General features: G+C 41.0%; 2 protein-coding genes and 1 pseudogene across 2 annotated transcripts; all 3 read right to left on the reverse strand.

Annotated features, from left to right (window-relative positions):
* Positions 1 to 242: 242 nt before the first annotated feature.
* Positions 243 to 5,130, reverse strand: LOC128460607 (transcription factor 23-like; annotated as a pseudogene).
* A 1,646-nt stretch (positions 5,131 to 6,776) lies between these two features.
* ephx1 (epoxide hydrolase 1, microsomal (xenobiotic)) lies at positions 6,777 to 14,765 on the reverse strand. Its single transcript, XM_053444833.1, has 9 exons — positions 14,605 to 14,765; positions 11,840 to 12,074; positions 11,547 to 11,727; positions 11,243 to 11,461; positions 10,830 to 10,959; positions 10,382 to 10,596; positions 9,993 to 10,101; positions 9,596 to 9,718; positions 6,777 to 7,301 (listed from the first exon to the last, which is right to left on the reverse strand). Exons 2-9 carry the CDS (start codon positions 12,020 to 12,022, stop codon positions 7,097 to 7,099), a joined length of 1,365 nt encoding a protein of 454 aa, XP_053300808.1. The 5' UTR covers positions 12,023 to 12,074; positions 14,605 to 14,765; the 3' UTR covers positions 6,777 to 7,096.
* Positions 14,766 to 15,541: 776 nt separating this feature from the next.
* srp9 (signal recognition particle 9) lies at positions 15,542 to 18,376 on the reverse strand. The gene is made up of 3 exons (XM_053444841.1): positions 18,179 to 18,376; positions 17,967 to 18,035; positions 15,542 to 16,356 (listed from the first exon to the last, which is right to left on the reverse strand). Exons 1-3 carry the CDS (start codon positions 18,248 to 18,250, stop codon positions 16,237 to 16,239), a joined length of 261 nt encoding a protein of 86 aa, XP_053300816.1. The 5' UTR covers positions 18,251 to 18,376; the 3' UTR covers positions 15,542 to 16,236.

Raw genomic sequence — 18,376 nt, forward strand, 5'->3', positions numbered from 1 at the left:
CTCACTGCAACATCGGACTCCTGTAGGTGTTTCAGTTAATGATCATACACATTTACATCATGTAACAAATAAGCTTTATTCACAATTTTGTGAAATGTAGCCTGAAATTCTTCTTCTTCAGTGACTGAAGTGAAGTTGAATTGAACATACTGAAGTCTACTTCGACTTTAGTGGGGTTGTTTCTTCCTCTGACATGTTTGTCTTGTGAAGCCCGCGGAAATAACCGACACACACACACACGGTTACTTTAGACACTGTTTTACTCCAAGGTTACATCCTGTTGTTGTAGTTGTAAAAAGAACTAAGTGCTCATTACTGCAGAGATATGTAGTAGTTCACATCTGCTGTGTTCCCACAACAATCCCTCCCTCACTGCCACACACACGCACTCTCTCTCTCTCACACACACACGGTTACACACACAAAATCACCAAAATAACAAAACAGAACCCAACAAACTTCGTTTCTTAAAGCACAGCCGCTAATTAAACTCATCTATAGTCAAAATGTAATAAAAACTCAACAAGCTCTAAATCAAGATAACAGATACTCTGTTCATTCCATGTAGTGATTTGTGGCATAATGAGTCAACTGGAGCAGCCTTTTAATTTCCTTGTATTAAATCCTTTCCTGACAACCTGCTGTCTAATGCTCAGATAGTGATGGGATGTATTCACCAAAGGTTCATCTGTTGTGTGTGTGTGTGTGTGTGTGTGTGTGTGTGTGTGTGATAACTTGTGTGTTTTCCCTTTTATTTAGTCCTCATATGGCAGGAAAACCCTTGCCTTTGTACAAGCAAGATAAACAATAAGCCTTGAACTTATCAGGGCATTTACTAGTTTTTTAGTTATATTGTTAAATTAAATAATTACAAAGGAAATTAGTTTTTACAATTCGTTGTCTTTTCCAACATGAATGTAAATTGTGAATTTAAATCCTGTCCCTTGCATCAACATAAAGCAAAAACTGAAAGACTTTATTCAGGGAACCAAGCTGATCATTTGTTTTTAAAGAAGCTTCTTTTCATTCCTCATCACTGTCTGATTGCAACACTTTGCTTTGATGTGTCTAACACCACTGAGAGAAGCTACATGGCCAGTTAACAAACAGAATAAGACACAGGGTGAAAGTTATGTCACGTGTTCTATTTATCATTCTTTGTCTGCTACTGCAGCAGCTGTCAGAGGGTTTGTCCCGATCCGTCCAGGTGGGAGCGTCTGATTGGCTGAGATACCTCCTGCCAGCAGCTCTCCCACACTGCCGCAGTACAGCAGGGAACGCATGGGCCACTTCTGAGGAGACGGCACAACATCACAAGTCCAAACACGTCAGGATAAATGTGACAACGCCAAATGTGACATTATGTTGACAGTCATTGTGACAACCAGTGAAATTATGATGAGGTGACAGTTTACTTAGAGAAACTTAAAGCAGTTGTGACCTTTACATTTTCATTTAACAAGCAAGCAGTGAAAAATAGCACTAAACCATCAAATCAGAATTCCCATCTTAGATGATTAAATCATCTTTACGGATTGATTTTGAATATTTGCTCACATCACAGGTCAAAGTTTACAAAAGCTGAACGCGAAGCAACTTCACAACCTCACCGAAAGGAAGTGAAGAGCACGGAAGGCGAAGGGTTTGCCTCATGTGACCGTGCCCCAATGACGTCATCAATGACAAGGTCATACTATATAAAATGTCCCACTTACAGACTGTTTATAAAGATAGATGACACATCTCCACTTTCTCCCATGGTACAAAAATGACGCTAAAATACCCAAGGTACAGGTGCCACCATCTTGCATTTTACACCATTTGAATCCAGAATTCAAGCTGTAGTGATTTTGGGGTGGAGCCAAAGTATCGAAATTATATGCACTCATCCAATCACGAGCACCTCTCAGCTGTCAATCACGACATGTCACTGTATTTTTAAAGCATCAATTAAACTTACAGGTAAAATTAACAGCTTGATAAACATCAGTGTGATAAAAATTACCCAAAATGTAAACCTTATATAACGTATACCTTGAATCTTTTGGTCTAGCATATGCAGCACTCCATGTAATGTATATATCAGTACCAGTCAGTGTAGTGTAGGGGTGGCATTAGGTTGATGGTTCCCAGTCGTACCTTCACAGGATGCAGGTATCCTCCTGACCTGGACGACAGGGTGTGTTCAGCCACTAACTCCCCCTGGTCCAGGGTCTCTGTTAAATAGGCTATGTAGTTAGTAGCCAGAACCAGAACATCCAGCTTGGATAACTTGGTGTCAGGTGGAACTGAGGGCAGAGCCGCCTGTGGAGAGAGGAGGAAGTGGGCAGGGTCGGATCTGCTCTAATTCAGACTTTATTGATGAGATTTGGGCGAAGAAAGAAGGTGTTAAATATTGAAATGGATGTGAACAGAGAAAGCTAATTAATGTATAGCTTAATTTAACATTGCAAGTGTTTTTGATATTGTCACTCATTTCAATGGGGATTTACTCATTGATCTTGATGATCTTGAAATCAATGAGTGTATCCAATTTTGTGAGGCTTGATTGAATTTAGCGGACTGTTGGGAGATAATCTAGTTTGCAAATTGTTAAAGAAAAATACAGCAAGTCGACATCTTTAAATTGAATTTATGGTCCAACATTTCACTGAATGCATTTAGAAAAAAACTCAAGATGCTAAAATTGAAGTCATCACTCTGGCTTCCTGTATGTTACAGAATTGATTTTAAAATATTAACTTTGAAATCACTGAATGTACTGGCACCTCCTTACCTAGCTGAACTCCTTCATGTTCACACTCCAGCTGTAGAGGTCACTCACTCAGCTGCTCCCAGATGTGCCTAACACTAGGCTCATGATCTGAGGCGATCAGACCTTTGCAGTAGCCGCCACAAGCTTGTGGAACAGCTGAGCACAGCTTAACACTCCAAATAAGATCTGCCCCCTCTCTTGCACGCTTCAAATCATTGTTAAAAACAAATCTCTCTTCGGTATTATTTTCAAGTTGAGAACATCATTATCAGAGCAGATTTGATATATTATTATATATTACATATTGCTGTCTTCTTGTTATACCTTTTACTTTGGAAATCACTTTGGTCAGCCAAGTTCTTTTAACATTGACATCAAATTCAAAACCAAGAACAGGAAGCAAGGGGCTATACAGGGAATAAAGTATTCATTGTTTACTCAATAAAGTGGTGGGAAATTCAACACTTGCTGTGTGTGATGTACCTGCAGACTGTGGAAGGCCTGTCGCAGGTTGCGTACGCGGCTCCGCTCTCGTGCTGCGTTCTCTGGGGAGTGTTGATTCCTCAGCGTCCTGGACTGGACCGCAGACCCACAGATGGGACCAGAGTGAAGCCTGGACCCACACGTAGACTGTACCCACAGCAGAGGACGTGTTCAGATATAATAAAACCAACTCCTCATCGAAACCATACAAGGAATACTTTCATCATTGTAACTTTCATTTGAGGTTGATTCTTCCAGTAGAACAGAATGAGCCAGTTACAAGTACTGAAAAATCTGCTGAAATTCAAGGCACCAATAGAATCATTTGGAAAGAATTGTGTGGAGTTACAAAGGAAATGTGCTTTAGTGCTTGAAAATAATTTACGTTCTGTGTGATTACCAGAGAATAAACTGTCATCCACACATCTTCCCTATTAATTATTAGTTCACGTCAAATGAATTTCCCTGGTTTGGTTCTCGTATTGCTTCTATCAAATCCTGAAATAATATGGGGAGATTCATGCCTTTATTTACGAACCTTCCTCAGCTTTCCACATCAGAGCCTCACCTCATCTGACTGCCAGACATGTAAACTAATTCAATCGAGGATAAGGGCCGGATGCATCCTTCATCCTTCACACATTCTGCTGCAGAAAAGCTCACATCTGCATTACAGGATGTGTATCCATGTGTTGAAAAGTATTGAATTTCCTCATGAGTCACTAATACTTTGCAAAAAACTTTGTTTTCTGATTAAGAAGCATGAACTCCCATAGTTTTACTTATGGAAAATATGTGCTATTACAATTGAACAGTAAATCAATTGAGGTTGCTCAGAATCATGAATTGCTGCATTGACAGATCAGTGTTTGAAACTAGTATTGTGCTTCTGTTTCAGCTGCAAATGACCTGCCAAACATTTGCATTTAAATTCTGTTGCATTTATACACAAAAAGAAAAAGTACAATACAAAATGTACATTAATGCATATATCTAAAGAAAGGACACACCTTCATCACGTGAAGGAGGCTTGAAATTGGACAGTTAATGCAGACTCACCCACTTTCGAGGCTCCCGGCTGCTGTGGGTGCTCTGCCTGTGTCTGTGCAGAGATGCTGGGCTGCCGGCTGCAGAGGGCTGCTGGCTCCGCAGCTCCGCCGTGGAGCTCAAGACGAGCTGGTGATTCACTGCGACCGTCCTGAGACCTTCCAGAGGATTAACGGCCATGGATGCTGCCTAAGCAGTGCAGCAGACTTTTAAAGAACTTCAATCACTTTTGTTCGGTCTATTTTTATTGGATGGATTAAAGTTTGCTTTCTCCTTGTTTAAAAGTATGTTTTCAGACTATCATTCCTTAGGTAATTTGGTAAAATACTGGCTAAAAAACAGCTGAGGTTACTCGGCTGCTCTGAAGAAAATCATTTGTTTCTGTGATCTTTTTCATGCACCTACTGAGGACCGTTCCATTCAAGCTCTTCTAAGCTCCTGTTCAAAGTTCACTGGACCTCTGTGGCACCCCAGTTCCACTCAGGCCCCTGAAACAACTGCTGAAATCGCCATAGTCACTTGCTGCTTCTCTGCACATCATCGTCCATCTACAGAATTCCTCCCAGTCTGACCCTCTCTTTCCCAGTCTCTCTCTCTCTGCTTGTTTCCTTATCGGGTGAGGTAATGTGGGGAACTTCATATGCTCCTTATCTCGGCCGCCCGGTCGTCCTGATCCTCCCCTGGCTGTTGGACTGCCAAAAGGAGCAGGCAGGCAGGCCGTCAGGCCTGGGGGAGTGCAACACTGGGTGGGAGGGTGTACCGAGCCAGGGCACTGGGGGGCTTGGGAAACTCAAAGCTCTGCTAACAGCTGGACAGTGGTAGGGGGAGTCAGGAGCTTGGGACATTGCGACATTGACCACTAAGAAAGAAAAGCGGAAATACACTTTGGTTTGGATGAGAATATTTGGGGCATCTTAGCCTTGCTGGAATGAATCTGTGACCTTCATATGAACGAATGTGCATCAGCATCACGGCCAATAATCCTGTTTTTGTGAGCGACCGCACACCGCCAGCATTTTGGGCACATGCAATATCAACTCCATAAGCTAACCAGATCTGTCCTGAACTTACCATCCCTGCAGCCACTGTTCCACAAATCATATCAACTTAGCCTGAAGCCAACTTTCTCTAAGGCAGGTTATTTTGGTCTCTACCCATAGTTCCAGTTCCCAGTTTAGTGGGTTCAGATCTCAGCCAACTTGAATACAGCATTTTATTTTGAAAACCCTGCATGACAGCCCTGCATCTTTTTATCTACTGTTCAGTTGAGTTATAGGTTTGACAATTCTCCTTTACCTAACCAAAACCTGCAAATGTATAATAATGTACGTATTTAAGAACATTCAGTATAGCTAGACATGCAGTTGCTATTACTAAACAACTAGCAAAGATCAGTTTGGACCAGGGCTGCAATCACGTTGTCACCATTTACAACTCTTTCCAGTTATAAGCTTAAATGATTGTATTTCACTAATAATGCAGCCGTTCTTTTAAGAGTTTGTCATCTATTAATGAGTTCTCATCATCAGTGATTTGTCTAAGGTTAAATGTGCAGTAATCTTAAACATTAAAGTCAGACTTTAATGTTTGTTCTTGATGTGAAGGAAAATTAAGGTCAGGGCTTTTACAGCACTGTGGGTGTTGGCTTCTGAATGTCCTTTATAGAATAAACTCTAGGTAATGTTCAAAAGCACCATGAATTGTGAGTGAAGCACATATATGAACACAATACAAGACACATACCTTTACCATGAGGGCTATGTAGATGTCCACGGAAACTGTTTTCAGTGTACAGTACATGTTCATTATGTGAGGTACAATATGTCATTCCCGTCTTCTACGATTTGTCACATACACTGCATTAAAATCTAATTTAAATAATATGGTTTAAAATTACCCTGGATTTTAGCATTTAGCACTGTTCACATCCCAGTTAAATCAAAATATTATCGAAGTTTTAAAAAAAACATCTTGAATGACTTAACTTCCATGCATTAGCACAGCAAATGTATTCTGGATACTAATATTCTGAAAACTAAAAAGTACTTTATAGTATTTTTTTAATAAAGCAAACGGAGTATATTATAAGTACTTAACATAACAAACCTTTTGAGGAGATAAAATACTGAAATATCTTTCACAGATCACAATAATGATCAGTGCTATTAGTCTCGTAAATTGTAAAACTTGAAGTTGGCAAATTGACATAAACCAATGAGATAACATGTTTTGAACACTAACAAGTAAAATGAAAGATTAAATGTATATTAAGGGTTTAAGGCGATGTTGTAGTATCACAGTTGTAACTGGATTAAAGATGTTTTATGTTATTAGTTAGAGGAATGCCTGGCACCTTGTCTATGCTGTCAACACCATAACAGCAGGTGCCCCCTGACCTCGCATCTGCAGCTGCTGAATAAACAAAGCTTGTTGTGGGCAAGTCAGAAACATTGTAAGCATCAGTGGGAGAAATAATGAATGGAGACTGCGGTCTGCTTTTCTCACTTTAATTTGTTGGGTACAAGTGAAGAGGTTGGTTACCAGGTCTACAAATACTCACACAAAGTATTTTTGTTCATATACATTGAATTTCAAAATTTTGCAGTCAACAGATCCAGTGAAACTGATGTGTTTTTTTTATTAACACCGAATTAGACTGACTTTATGATTAGGAATTTCACTGAGCTACACTTTATTAGACACAATGCTTGCTAGCTTTAATCTGTCTACGTAGTGCGCACCACTACGTTGTACTGTGTTGTACTTCATACTTTTAGCTCATTCACCTGTTCATCATGCCACTGTCTATTCTTACTTTTTCTTCTCCACTCCCTTGGCAAACTTCTGGATGTCCTCAGCCATCAGCCCGGGCTCTTCCATGGCAGCAAAATGGCCGCCGCGGGCCATGGGAGAGTAGGTCATGATTTTGGGATATTTGGGTTTGAGCCACAGTTTAGGCGTGTGCATCAACTCGTTGGGGAAGGAGGCGAACCCAGTGGGAACATAAACAGGTATCCTGAGGAGAGAGGATGAGAGTTAATTATGGCGGACTCTGCTTTCATGAGCTTCTTGAGAACATGAAACTGAAATATTTGAACAAGCTGTTCAGAGCAGCCGATTGGTGGGATATCACTGTTGGAAACAACGAATGATAGGGGAGAGCGGGGTAATGTGGGACATTTTTTACATTTGCTCCCCTCTAGGCGAGGTAAAATGATATATCAGTAAAATTTACACATTTCCAATTAATTCAGGATATTTTCTAGCAATGGAAATGATCAGAATGTCTTCAGGACAAAGGGCAGTGAAATTATGATTCTTTTAAAAGAAGTGGTCTTGTGTCCCACTTTACCCCAGCTACGGGGTAAAGTGGTCCACTTACTTTTTCCACTTTAAAACTACCATAACAACACATGTTGTAATAGTTAAAATCCCGACAGCTAGATTGACAACCACTAATATCGGACTAGTAACAGAATCATGGGGATTGGTCAATTAAGCACGTTTAGGATTATTATGATTCATGTGATCTCTTGCACATCCTAGCTTACCTGCACATTGTTTCTCCGTCCAATTGGCAGGGACAGGGATATTGTTTTTCTCTGCGTATTCAAATGCCAGTTCACGGCACTTAACTAGAGCAAGGCCATGGAACTGGTCAGCTAGTTGTTTCAAGTATTTGGCAAGCTCCTCCTCCATCTCATCTGTGAATATTCTCTTTACCTCAGCTACTGCACCCCAGGCTACTGATTTTACTTTCCCTTTCTCTTTTTTCTTTATGAATCTTTTGAGGGTTGTCTTATCAATATCCCTTCCAGCTTTTCTTAAGGACTTCTTTCCTTGCATGACCTCAGTGGCTGCACTCTCCATCTCTGCGAGGGGTGTTTGGCCCCAGGTTGTCTTCCTGGTGTAGTTTCTTGGCATGATGGCTTTTCTACAATGTTTATGACATTAAAAATAAAACAAATATAATGTAATATAACACTAAAATATGTTTAAGACTTAACTTGTGCTTCATGGTGGGGTAAAGTGAGACACTGTCCCACTTTACCCCACAGCATTTGTCCCACTTTACCCCGAAGCCACAATTTTAGAAAAACAACATCTCTTATCAATTCAGGCAAATCTTCAGCTAGCATCAATCACATGGTTTTATATGTTGGAAGTTCACCAACATGTATGATATAATTTTTTCTACCCGATTCAATTTGTTTTGACAGAGCAGTTGATTAAGTTCAAAGCAAGAAAATTTACTTTTAGATGCAAAAAACACATTTTTGTGAAAAAACATACTTTTCACAGCACCTGCACCAACTTCTCCTTCATTGCAAGGGGGGAATGGGAGGGGCTTTTAAACATAATAGTCACATTAGCACAAATGTGTTCCGTTGCCTAGATACAGGGGGTGTTTCACATCACCCGATGTCCCACATTACCCCGCTCTCCCCTATTAAGGAAGCAGCGCTTCTGATTTAAATCAGGTTTATTTAGTTTTATAAAAAGAGGATTTAATGGTCTGGAAACTAATTGATTAATTTGACAAATAAATGACTATTATTGAAAAACAAATTATGATTGATGCCAATTCTTGATATCTAAACAAAAAACACCTTATATGAATTAAAATGGATTCCACCAGTCCAGTTACCTCGATTAACAGTCAGGCAAACATGATATAATAAAAATGTCCTGTGAAAATGTGTGACAATTTTAAACACATAGTCCTGTTGAACATTCATTTTTGAACTCCACATAGAGGTTTATAAAGATTTGCCTGTGACAGATCTGCGGCCAACTACTTGTGTCATAAGGAGTCATTTAAATAGATATATTTTTGTGTGTGAGTGTATATTCCCTGTCCACAACAAACTACATGTGTGGAGTTGTTGATGCTCTCCGACACTGTGACTGCGAGTGCACAGGAAGGCCACTTGACTTTTCTTCATAAAAAATAAATTTCTTTCATATGTTGCCATTGTTCGGCATCATAACAAATAAGATGATTATTTTATTAACCACATGTCTTGGAAAGTGGGCAGAAAAGGAAGTGATTTGGTTGGCCTGCATTAGGGCACGGTGGGTGAACATTCGGCGCACTTTCACCTCCAATCTGTGAGAGCGAGGAGGCACATAAAACCTTTGTCTGCTGTGACGAAGCAAATCACAGCACAGCTTCGTGTGGAGTCCAAGTTTGGGACTTTGACCTGCAATATTCGCTTCCCATCAGGTATGTGTGACTGTGCCCAAACAGTGTTAATGATTTTGTTTGTTTGTCACCAATTGGTCACAAACTCTTTCTTTGTCACTCACTTAACGTGCGGACGATCAAGACCTTTGCCCACGTTTTCCTTGTAGAACCTCATAGACGGGATGATGCATCCAGAAACCCAGTAGATCATAACATTAGTCAGGAGGTCGTCCAGAGAGAACTTCCTAAAACATATTGCACAAACAATATTTAATAATATAGCAATTACAAGAATGGTTCTGCTAAAAGGCCACTGAGTTGTTACTGTGGTGAAATCTGACTTAACCTTTTCCAAACAATCCTATTTAACAATTCAATGCATATTCAGCTACCACCAAATACATGATATACTACTAATGCTTATTTGTAAATGATAGTTTGATACAACATCTTCATACTGATGACAATGAAGGGGATGTAGTTAATGGCAGATTTCAGCACTGACTCCCCACTGGGTACCTGGTTAGTCCGCCGTCCTCCAGGTTCCTGAAGTCACTGTTGGTCCATGTGGAGAACTTCTCCAGAATGTAGGCAGCCAGACCCACTGGGGAGTCATTCAGTCCTCGTCCTGAGAGGAAACTCAGAGTCAGAAATGTGCTAATCAGTCAAAACTATTTGTACATGATTAGACTACTTAACCCTTGTAAATAACCCTACTTGTAGTGTTAGTGGATCATGGAGATTAATATTTGAAAACCTCTGCTCCTGGAGCCAGTTTCTACTAACACATAGATCACACATAGGGCCAGTGGGTTATTCATTTTGATCAGTTAAGAGAAAATAATCTCATGTTGCAAGTTGCAGCTTTCCTGCTTCAAATTCAGTGGAAACAGGCCCCGGATCCTTACCCGCGGTGTCAGGCTTGGTGGCCTGGATGTGCATGTAGCCACTCTCTTTCAGGGACTCCACCAGCACTTTGTCCATGAAAGGGTAGAGATTCTGAATGTCCAGGTCAGTGAAGCCAAAGAGTTTAGGGAAGTGGCGGCCAAGCATGATGGATAAAACCATGCGCAGACCAGGCTTTGAGGCTGGGGCAAAGTTCAAATGCAAACCTTTGACTATCCTGAGGTATGAAAAAAAAAACACAAGTTTAACACTGGGAAAAGAGCAGTACAAATACTCTATGTCAATACTGTATAATCAGAGGGCTGGTGTTTCCAGGAGAACTGGTTGTACACTTCAGAAATTAAACTAGACAATTTATGATAACAAGATATGCTGTGAAATTTCTAAATGATAAGAAACCATATGTACATTTATATATTAGAGTGTCGAGGCAGGTGAAGTGTTTATTACTTGGGCTCCAGCTGGGACATGTTGGTGGTGACCAGCCAGCCCCAGTCTCCTCCATGAGCGTAGAACTGCTGGAAACCCAGACGCTTCATGAGCTTGTGGAAGATGTTCGCCGCACAAACTGAATCAAAGCCTGTTCACAGACACACACATTCAGATATTACAGCTCCCCATAAGTGAAGCTGAAGTGTCTTGATCTCTTCTGTATAGTGGAAGGAAGTGGAAACGCGTCGTCCATCTTTATATACAGTCTATGTTTTGCGTCTAGAACTAAACTGTTAATAAAAATCCTTAAATTGTCAGTTCTTATACTCTTTTACTAAGAGAATGCATATTTTATCCAGCTGTGATTTTGTGGAAATGATGCACAAAAGACAAACAATGAGGAAATAAAGAACAGAAACTCCCACACTCACCTTTCTTTTGTGGTGCTTCAGAGAAACCATACCCTGGTATGGAGGGACACACCACCTCAAACACAAGGTCGTCTGGGTTGGTTGGCTCTGTAAGCAGTGGGATCAGCCCGTAGAACTCATAGAAAGACCCAGGCCAGCCGTGAACCATTATCAGAGGAATAGCAGTAGTTCCCTCTGGCACCTTTTTGGGCTTCACATGCAGGTAATGGACATCAATACCTGTATGGAATTTGATTGAGTATGAATAGGTTGGAGATATGACAGTCTCTTCCTCAAGAAGGTATTGGCAGCAGTGCGGCCTCACCTTCAATTTTGGTTTTAAAGTGGGGGTACTGGTTGATTTTGTCAATTTGTCTCCTCCAGTCAAAGTCGTTTCTCCAGTAAGACACCACCTTCTCCAAATACTTTGAGTTGAAGCCATATTCAAACTGGCTGTCCTCCAGTGAGGCAACAGGACGCGTCTGATCTATCCTACGATACAGGTCCTGACAGGAAAGACAAGAAGATATGTGAAGGCTCTCACAATCTTTCAATTTGTATTGTGGTTAACTACATCACGAATAAATGCTATGATGACAAACTAGGAGGGAATCTGACCTCCAGCTCTTCATCACTGGTGGTGACTTCAAATGGGTGGATGGTGGTGTCCTCCTCACCATCAGGGGCTGCTCCAGTTACCCACCAGCCATCCACGGCCTTCAGAACCTGGATCTTGCTCCTCTGAACCAGGTAGTAGATAAGCCCTCCAACCACTACACCAACTAACACCGCTGTGAACATGGTGCTCAGTGTCCACACCAGGACAAGAATGGATGGATGGAGGAAGACAGAGCTGGACAAGGTAAAGGGTGAGACAGCAAAAAGACATGAACTGTCACATCAGAGTGTATTCAGACCCCTTCCCTGTTTGTTACCTCCACCAAATACTTGACAACATTAGCCTTTGGTGAGGTATTTCATTTCATTTCAATTTGGCTCATCAATCTACACTTAGCAACATATAATTATATTGAAAACCCATTTAGATTTTTGGGGGTAATATTTATTAAGGATCACAGACTGAAATCTCTAATTTACAAAAATATACAAATCCTTAGTTTGCAGAAGCCTCTTTTACAGCAATTACAGCTCGGACTCTTGGTTGTCTCTCCACAAGCTTTGTTCACCTGGATTTGAACAGTTTCTCAAGATGTTCCCCTTCTTTGATTAGATAGTTGGTGTTTGTGAATTACGTCCCCCGACATGTTATGTGGGTTTACCTTTGGGGACACAGACTTGACCTGCACTTGACCCTCCCACAGCCCCAGTGTCAGGTGAGGTTTTCTTGAAGGACCTGTCTGTATTTAACTGGATCGTCTTTGCCTGAATTCTGATTATTATCCTTGTCCCTGACCCAATAGCATGATGTTGAAATCACAATGCTTCACCACAGGGATGGACTTTGACCACCACAGTGTTTAGCAGACATAATGGGCCTTATGCAAGCACATGTATTCTTATCCTGAACCTCTCTTACATTGGTTGGTATTGTGAGTTTGTAAGAACATGACACATCAGATTCAGAAACCGCTTCTTACGTCACGGAAGTGTGTAAATGGCCTGCTCTAAGACATTTCCCAGGAAATAACATATGGATCTTGATTTTTTATTAAATCTGTCATATTTAAAGGACAATAACACAATTAACAGGTCTCAGTGTTACTTTCTCTACCAGTGATGTAATGTGAGACTGGGCCAGGCAGAGTTTATTAGTCATGAGTTTAGAGAAAAATGTGGAGGCAGCCAAACAAAAGGGTTATTGTTACTGTTATTGTGGTTGTGGTCCACTGAGAGGATTTAATAAAGAACAGGCTGACCAGGCCACAGCTACTGAGAGCTGCATGACAAAGAACGTGTTAACTCATACAGGAGGCCTGCAGGCATGTAAACCAAAACACACACGCACAAATACACACTATATGAAACCCCATTCTTTTGTTTTCCCCAGTTTGTTTCATCTTAATTGTACGATTTTCTTTGCCCTACAATAAGCCCTTTATATTTACATCGGGAGCTGGTCCTAAAGCTAAGCACCTTTTGAGTTTAGTAGTTTAGATTAGTATCCCTAATCTTAACCACAATCAATTCATAGCTCACCCTAACCTAACTTAATCACAACTGACCAAAAACCTTAAAGGGATAGTTCACCGAAAATGTAAATTCACTCATTATCTACTCACCACTATGCCGATAGAGGGGTAGGTGAAATGTTTGAATCCTCAAATGACTTCTGGAGTTCGGGGTTAACAGTGTTGCAGCCAAATCCAATACAATTGAAGTTACTAGTGACCACTTCTTAAAACGTAAAAAAATCCGAAAAAAGCACACCTTTCCTCCATGCTACTCCTGTGGTGTCATCCAAGTGTCTGCAAGCCCCGACATTCAAATTTCACTCAAAATGGCGCACTTTACACCATGTTTTTAGCTTAAATTACACAGATTTTTCGAGTGGAATTTGAATAACAGGCCTCGCAGACACTTTCATGACACCACAGGAGCAGTGTTTTTTTTACGTTTTAAGAAGTGGTCATTAGTAACTTCAATTGTATTGGATTCTGCTGCAATACTTCTGCTACATTAGAATTTGGGGGTGAACTATCCCTTTAATAAGGAAGGTCCTATAGAGTTAACGAAAACGAGAAAGTGTGTGTGTGTCTGTGTGCGCGCGCGCAAACACCTCCTATGTGCGTGCGCGCGCAAACACCTCCTATGTGCTTACAGCTCCTACACACTGTGTAGAGCTAGATTGTATGATGCTAACACCTTAATGGCTGCAGGTCGCACAATTGACTCTGAGGACCTGTCAAACTGTCCTCATAAACAAACTTGTCACGCTCCTCAAATTTTTTGTGTTGTTCTAGAATCTAGAATATACTGGGGCTGTTCAGCACCAGCAGCCCCCCCCCCCCCATCAACACTGCACACACACTGACATTAGAAGTGTGTAATGTAAGCTAAAGAACGACACTGTATTAAAACTACTCTCTGGCTACTTCATCTGCTCGCTTCACTGTATTTCCGCTAGTTTACGTAAAACACACAGCTGGACAGTGATAAGTTTACGTAACAGTAATAAAGTACGACGCGTGTTGATGTCGACGAAGTTCACTTTTTTATCTGCGCACACTTTGTTGAAGTGAGCTAACTGGGTCGTGGGGACGTGAATGTGAATCCAAACCCTGCATGTCGACGCTCGGAACCAGTAAAAGACCAGTTTGCCTTCAGCAGCAGAAACCAGCCGTAACCACGTATTTCCACTTTGTTTCCACTGCTTGATATTGACCGTTCAGCATCTGTTTCAGATAAACGACGACACAACTCACATGTAACACAGGTTTTCCTCTGGCTTCACCTGGCTGCTGCTGCTGCTGCTGCTCTCCGTCTGCCTCTCTGCTCCCGTTCGTTTACTGAACTCTGTCCTAGTCGTGTGGGGACAGACCACTGTGTGAAAGGGGACGAGCCAACATGGAGCCTCAGTTCATTGAGAACAGCAACTGTAGTGCAAATGAATACATGGAATACACAGGGTCTAACTATTATTAATATATTTTAATAACTTGTGTATTCTCTGTAGATCATTTGTCATCTAGCAGTAATGCAATGCTAAATAAGTTTGGAAAGGGAAATGCCTGAGCCTTACAGAGTGATATACACTGTTATACTAATATTATATTTTACTATTATGTATTGTTTTCGGTAAGATTTTTATCTAAGTTTTGTATTTTATGGTAAAAAGGTGAAATTCACTGTCTTTTACTTTTGCCTCATAAAATCTATCATTTTATCGATCTATCATCCATCCAGTTTCTTCAGTGGGCTGGATTCATGGTGTATGGGACCAAATTAATTTCTCAAAGGGCCAAATAAACACCACAAGCAATGGTCAACGCAATTGACTTAAGTATAAATAAATACAAGTATAAATATATGTATAGGAATGAACATTTTGTTTTGAAAAGGCCATTTATGTATTTCTACATTTATTTCAATTTTATTTCTGTGTCCATATGTGAAGTTGGAAAGCAGGGCCTTACTCAGTCTAAAGCTGGATTGGTTACAGCGGTGTCATCATCAGATCAACAACTGTCAGGTACTTATGGCAGTTTTGCTTTTGGCTCTATAGAGCTACATCTAATATTGACAACTTGAAAAACAAATATGGCTCAGTTTTTTTTTTTCTGAGCACGTTTCCCATTTCTGGTCTTTGAACAGAATAAAACACACCACACCACAAGACAAATATGGGAGAGATAGCAGCTGTACTGGGGTAAATAAAGATTTATTGGACATGTAACGCAATTATTTCCTGTTTAAGAAATGGCATTTGGAGGCATGGGGGCTTGAAATCGTCGACTTCTCCACAGTTAAATCAGAAGGTCCTGCTTCATCCATGTGGCACAAGTCCACGAGGAAAAACAAAAATAGCAACAAAGATGTAAATAGGTGAGACATGCGATGGCCTCACTGTCCGTCCTTTTTATCCCCTTTACAAATAAATAAAAGGCATAAAAGGCAAACTAAGAAATCATGACTGCTTAGACAGCTGCAGGGGATTTGTCTTTTTCATACATGTTTTGTCCCCGATTCCCCCATCCCCACTCCTTCCCTCATCTTTAGATTTCCTAAACGTCCCCAGCAGCCTTCCCTACTTAGTATAAATACTATCAAAGATGTGATCGAAATGCTTAACGGTGAAAAGTAGGATAACAGGATATTCATGACTAAGAATTTATATTCTCATAAACAAATCCTGAGAGAATAAAATATATACAGCATATATATACGTCGCATCTCTGACAGCATTAAATGAGTGTAGGTGGCCAAATCCCCCTCGCCACAGTCCCTCTTCACCGTCGCCCCTCTCTCAGACTCCCATGGTAGTGTGCTCTCAACAATCACTGTGTCCTCTGAACTCAGTCCAGGTGCTCGAGAAGGTCAGTGTTCCTAGAGCATCTTTAATCGGTCTCCATGGAACCACTGTGCGTCTCCTTGGACACCATGAGCCTCATCAGTTTTCCGTGGAGCTTCTCGATCTTCTTCACGTCTTGGGCCTGGTCTGTCTTGTACTGTAAACACTGTAGAGATGGAAAATAAACTGAATGAGGCCAGAGCAGGTCTGAAAGCAGCTATATTGTAACAGTAACTAGAAGGCTTTCAAGGGCCCTAAATATAACAGACATAACACAGATGTTCCTTTCTTCCTGACATTTTATAGAAATTAATACTGAGAGAAAACAGATTTCAATAGTTGAAATAAAAGAACTTTAAATGTGTGTTAGTGAGCACACTCCATGGTTACTGCACAGGAAAGACTTGGGCTGGTCGCATAAAAAGGACACTACAACATTTCAAAGTTTGTTGAGCACCACAATGCAACAAATGGAATTAGCCACGAGGGGTTGTTCAGTCTGCAGAATTGATTGTCCAACTTTCAGCTGTCCTCATGCCCTTTAACTATATTTCACCATGCTTATTGTGGACACACCAGATACTGAGTGGTGAAATCAGAACCACTGACCCCCAAGAGCAGTTGTCTGAATATGTGTAATCTTCCAGATGAAAATGTCATGACATGGTTGATACAAGATACAGGTCCAGTCGTCCTGTGTCTCTGTCTGAGTCTGCCTCCTCCTCACTCTTCTGACCTGCGCTCACTCTACACTTTAACAAGTAACACCATGAATTATCACAAGTTACTTGAGACATACAAGACTGATTGTGTTAGTTTGAGTCGCTCTAGAGTTTATGAGACACGTTTAAACCTGCTACACAACACGAGACGTAACGTAAAGCGCACAGACAGGACATCAGGGTTAAAGTGAGGGGAGCGATCCGGAGACATGATCCAACATATTGGATTGATAACTACTTATCATAGGACAAGATGGTGAATATCCCATGTGATTTTCAGCTTGTGTGTGAAGAGGGATAGAAACCAGTACAGAGTCAAATTCCTGCAGACAGAAGTTCTTCCCGCAGATTATGGCGCAGCACTGCATCGACTCCAGTGTTGCGGAGTCTCTTGTTGACCTGCATAGTGATACTCCTCAGTGCAGTGCCGCTGATTAGATTTGTATCTTGATATATATATCAATATAGACCAATAGAAAAACAAATTTTGTGATATGATTTCCCCCCCCCCCCCCCCCCCTTATCATCCAGCCCTAGCTCCTCAAAGGATTAAGTCTACTAACTTTGGTGATCACTGACTTTTCCTCCGGAGCACACAATTCTGATTACTTTTTGTCCAATGCTTTGTCTAATGCTTTTACATAGGGTTGAAACCAGCAAAGCTATGAGCATGTCATCAGATGAGTGCACTGGTGCATTGTGGGAAGGAGTGTTAATACAATTAGTCAAGACAAATAGGTCCACATAACACTAGTTCTTGCTGTTTGAGTGGATTATCCTCAGATACAACATACATACTTAACGTTTCCTTTTGGATGTGACCATGTTACAAGTCACAGTGAAGTATTAACTGCCATCAAAATTCATATTTCACAGACTCTAATTGAATTGAACTACTCACTGGAACTGCAATAGATAGTTTATGAAATACCTTCTGTAATATGTCCAAGTTGATGAGTTAGCATTTCACAAATGGAAACGTAACCACAACTACTTTATAACATTTTGTGACATGGACTGATGACTATTAGATATAAAAAGTGTGTTTCCTTACCACGGAGTTGTCGGTGACTTTAATGCAGAGGTTGCCGTCGCAGTGTCTGTACTTGAGAACCACTCTGACCTGTAGACACGACACCAACATGTTAATCAGACAGCTCAAAAGTTTAAAAAACGGTTAGCACGGTGGCGTCGCTAACGAGCTAGCAGGCTAACGAGCTACCCAGCTAGCATCGCAACCGTGGTTATAAAATTACGTGTTTGCACCTTCATGGGATCTGTCAGGTACAGTTTTTCGGCTGCGCGGGCGAACTCCTCCCAAGTCTGGAAATAAGGCATTTTACTGCGTTTCGCGAGTTCCTGTTGTAGCGACAAAAGAGTTTGAATCACAGGTTGGAATCAGCCGGACAGGTTCTGAGCCGTGAACACCACATCAGCAGCAGCGCCACCTCAGCCAATCAGAGC

This window comes from Pleuronectes platessa, chromosome 17 (genome assembly GCF_947347685.1).
Source record: "Pleuronectes platessa chromosome 17, fPlePla1.1, whole genome shotgun sequence".
In the NCBI taxonomy this organism is placed as follows: Eukaryota; Metazoa; Chordata; class Actinopteri; order Pleuronectiformes; family Pleuronectidae; genus Pleuronectes; species Pleuronectes platessa.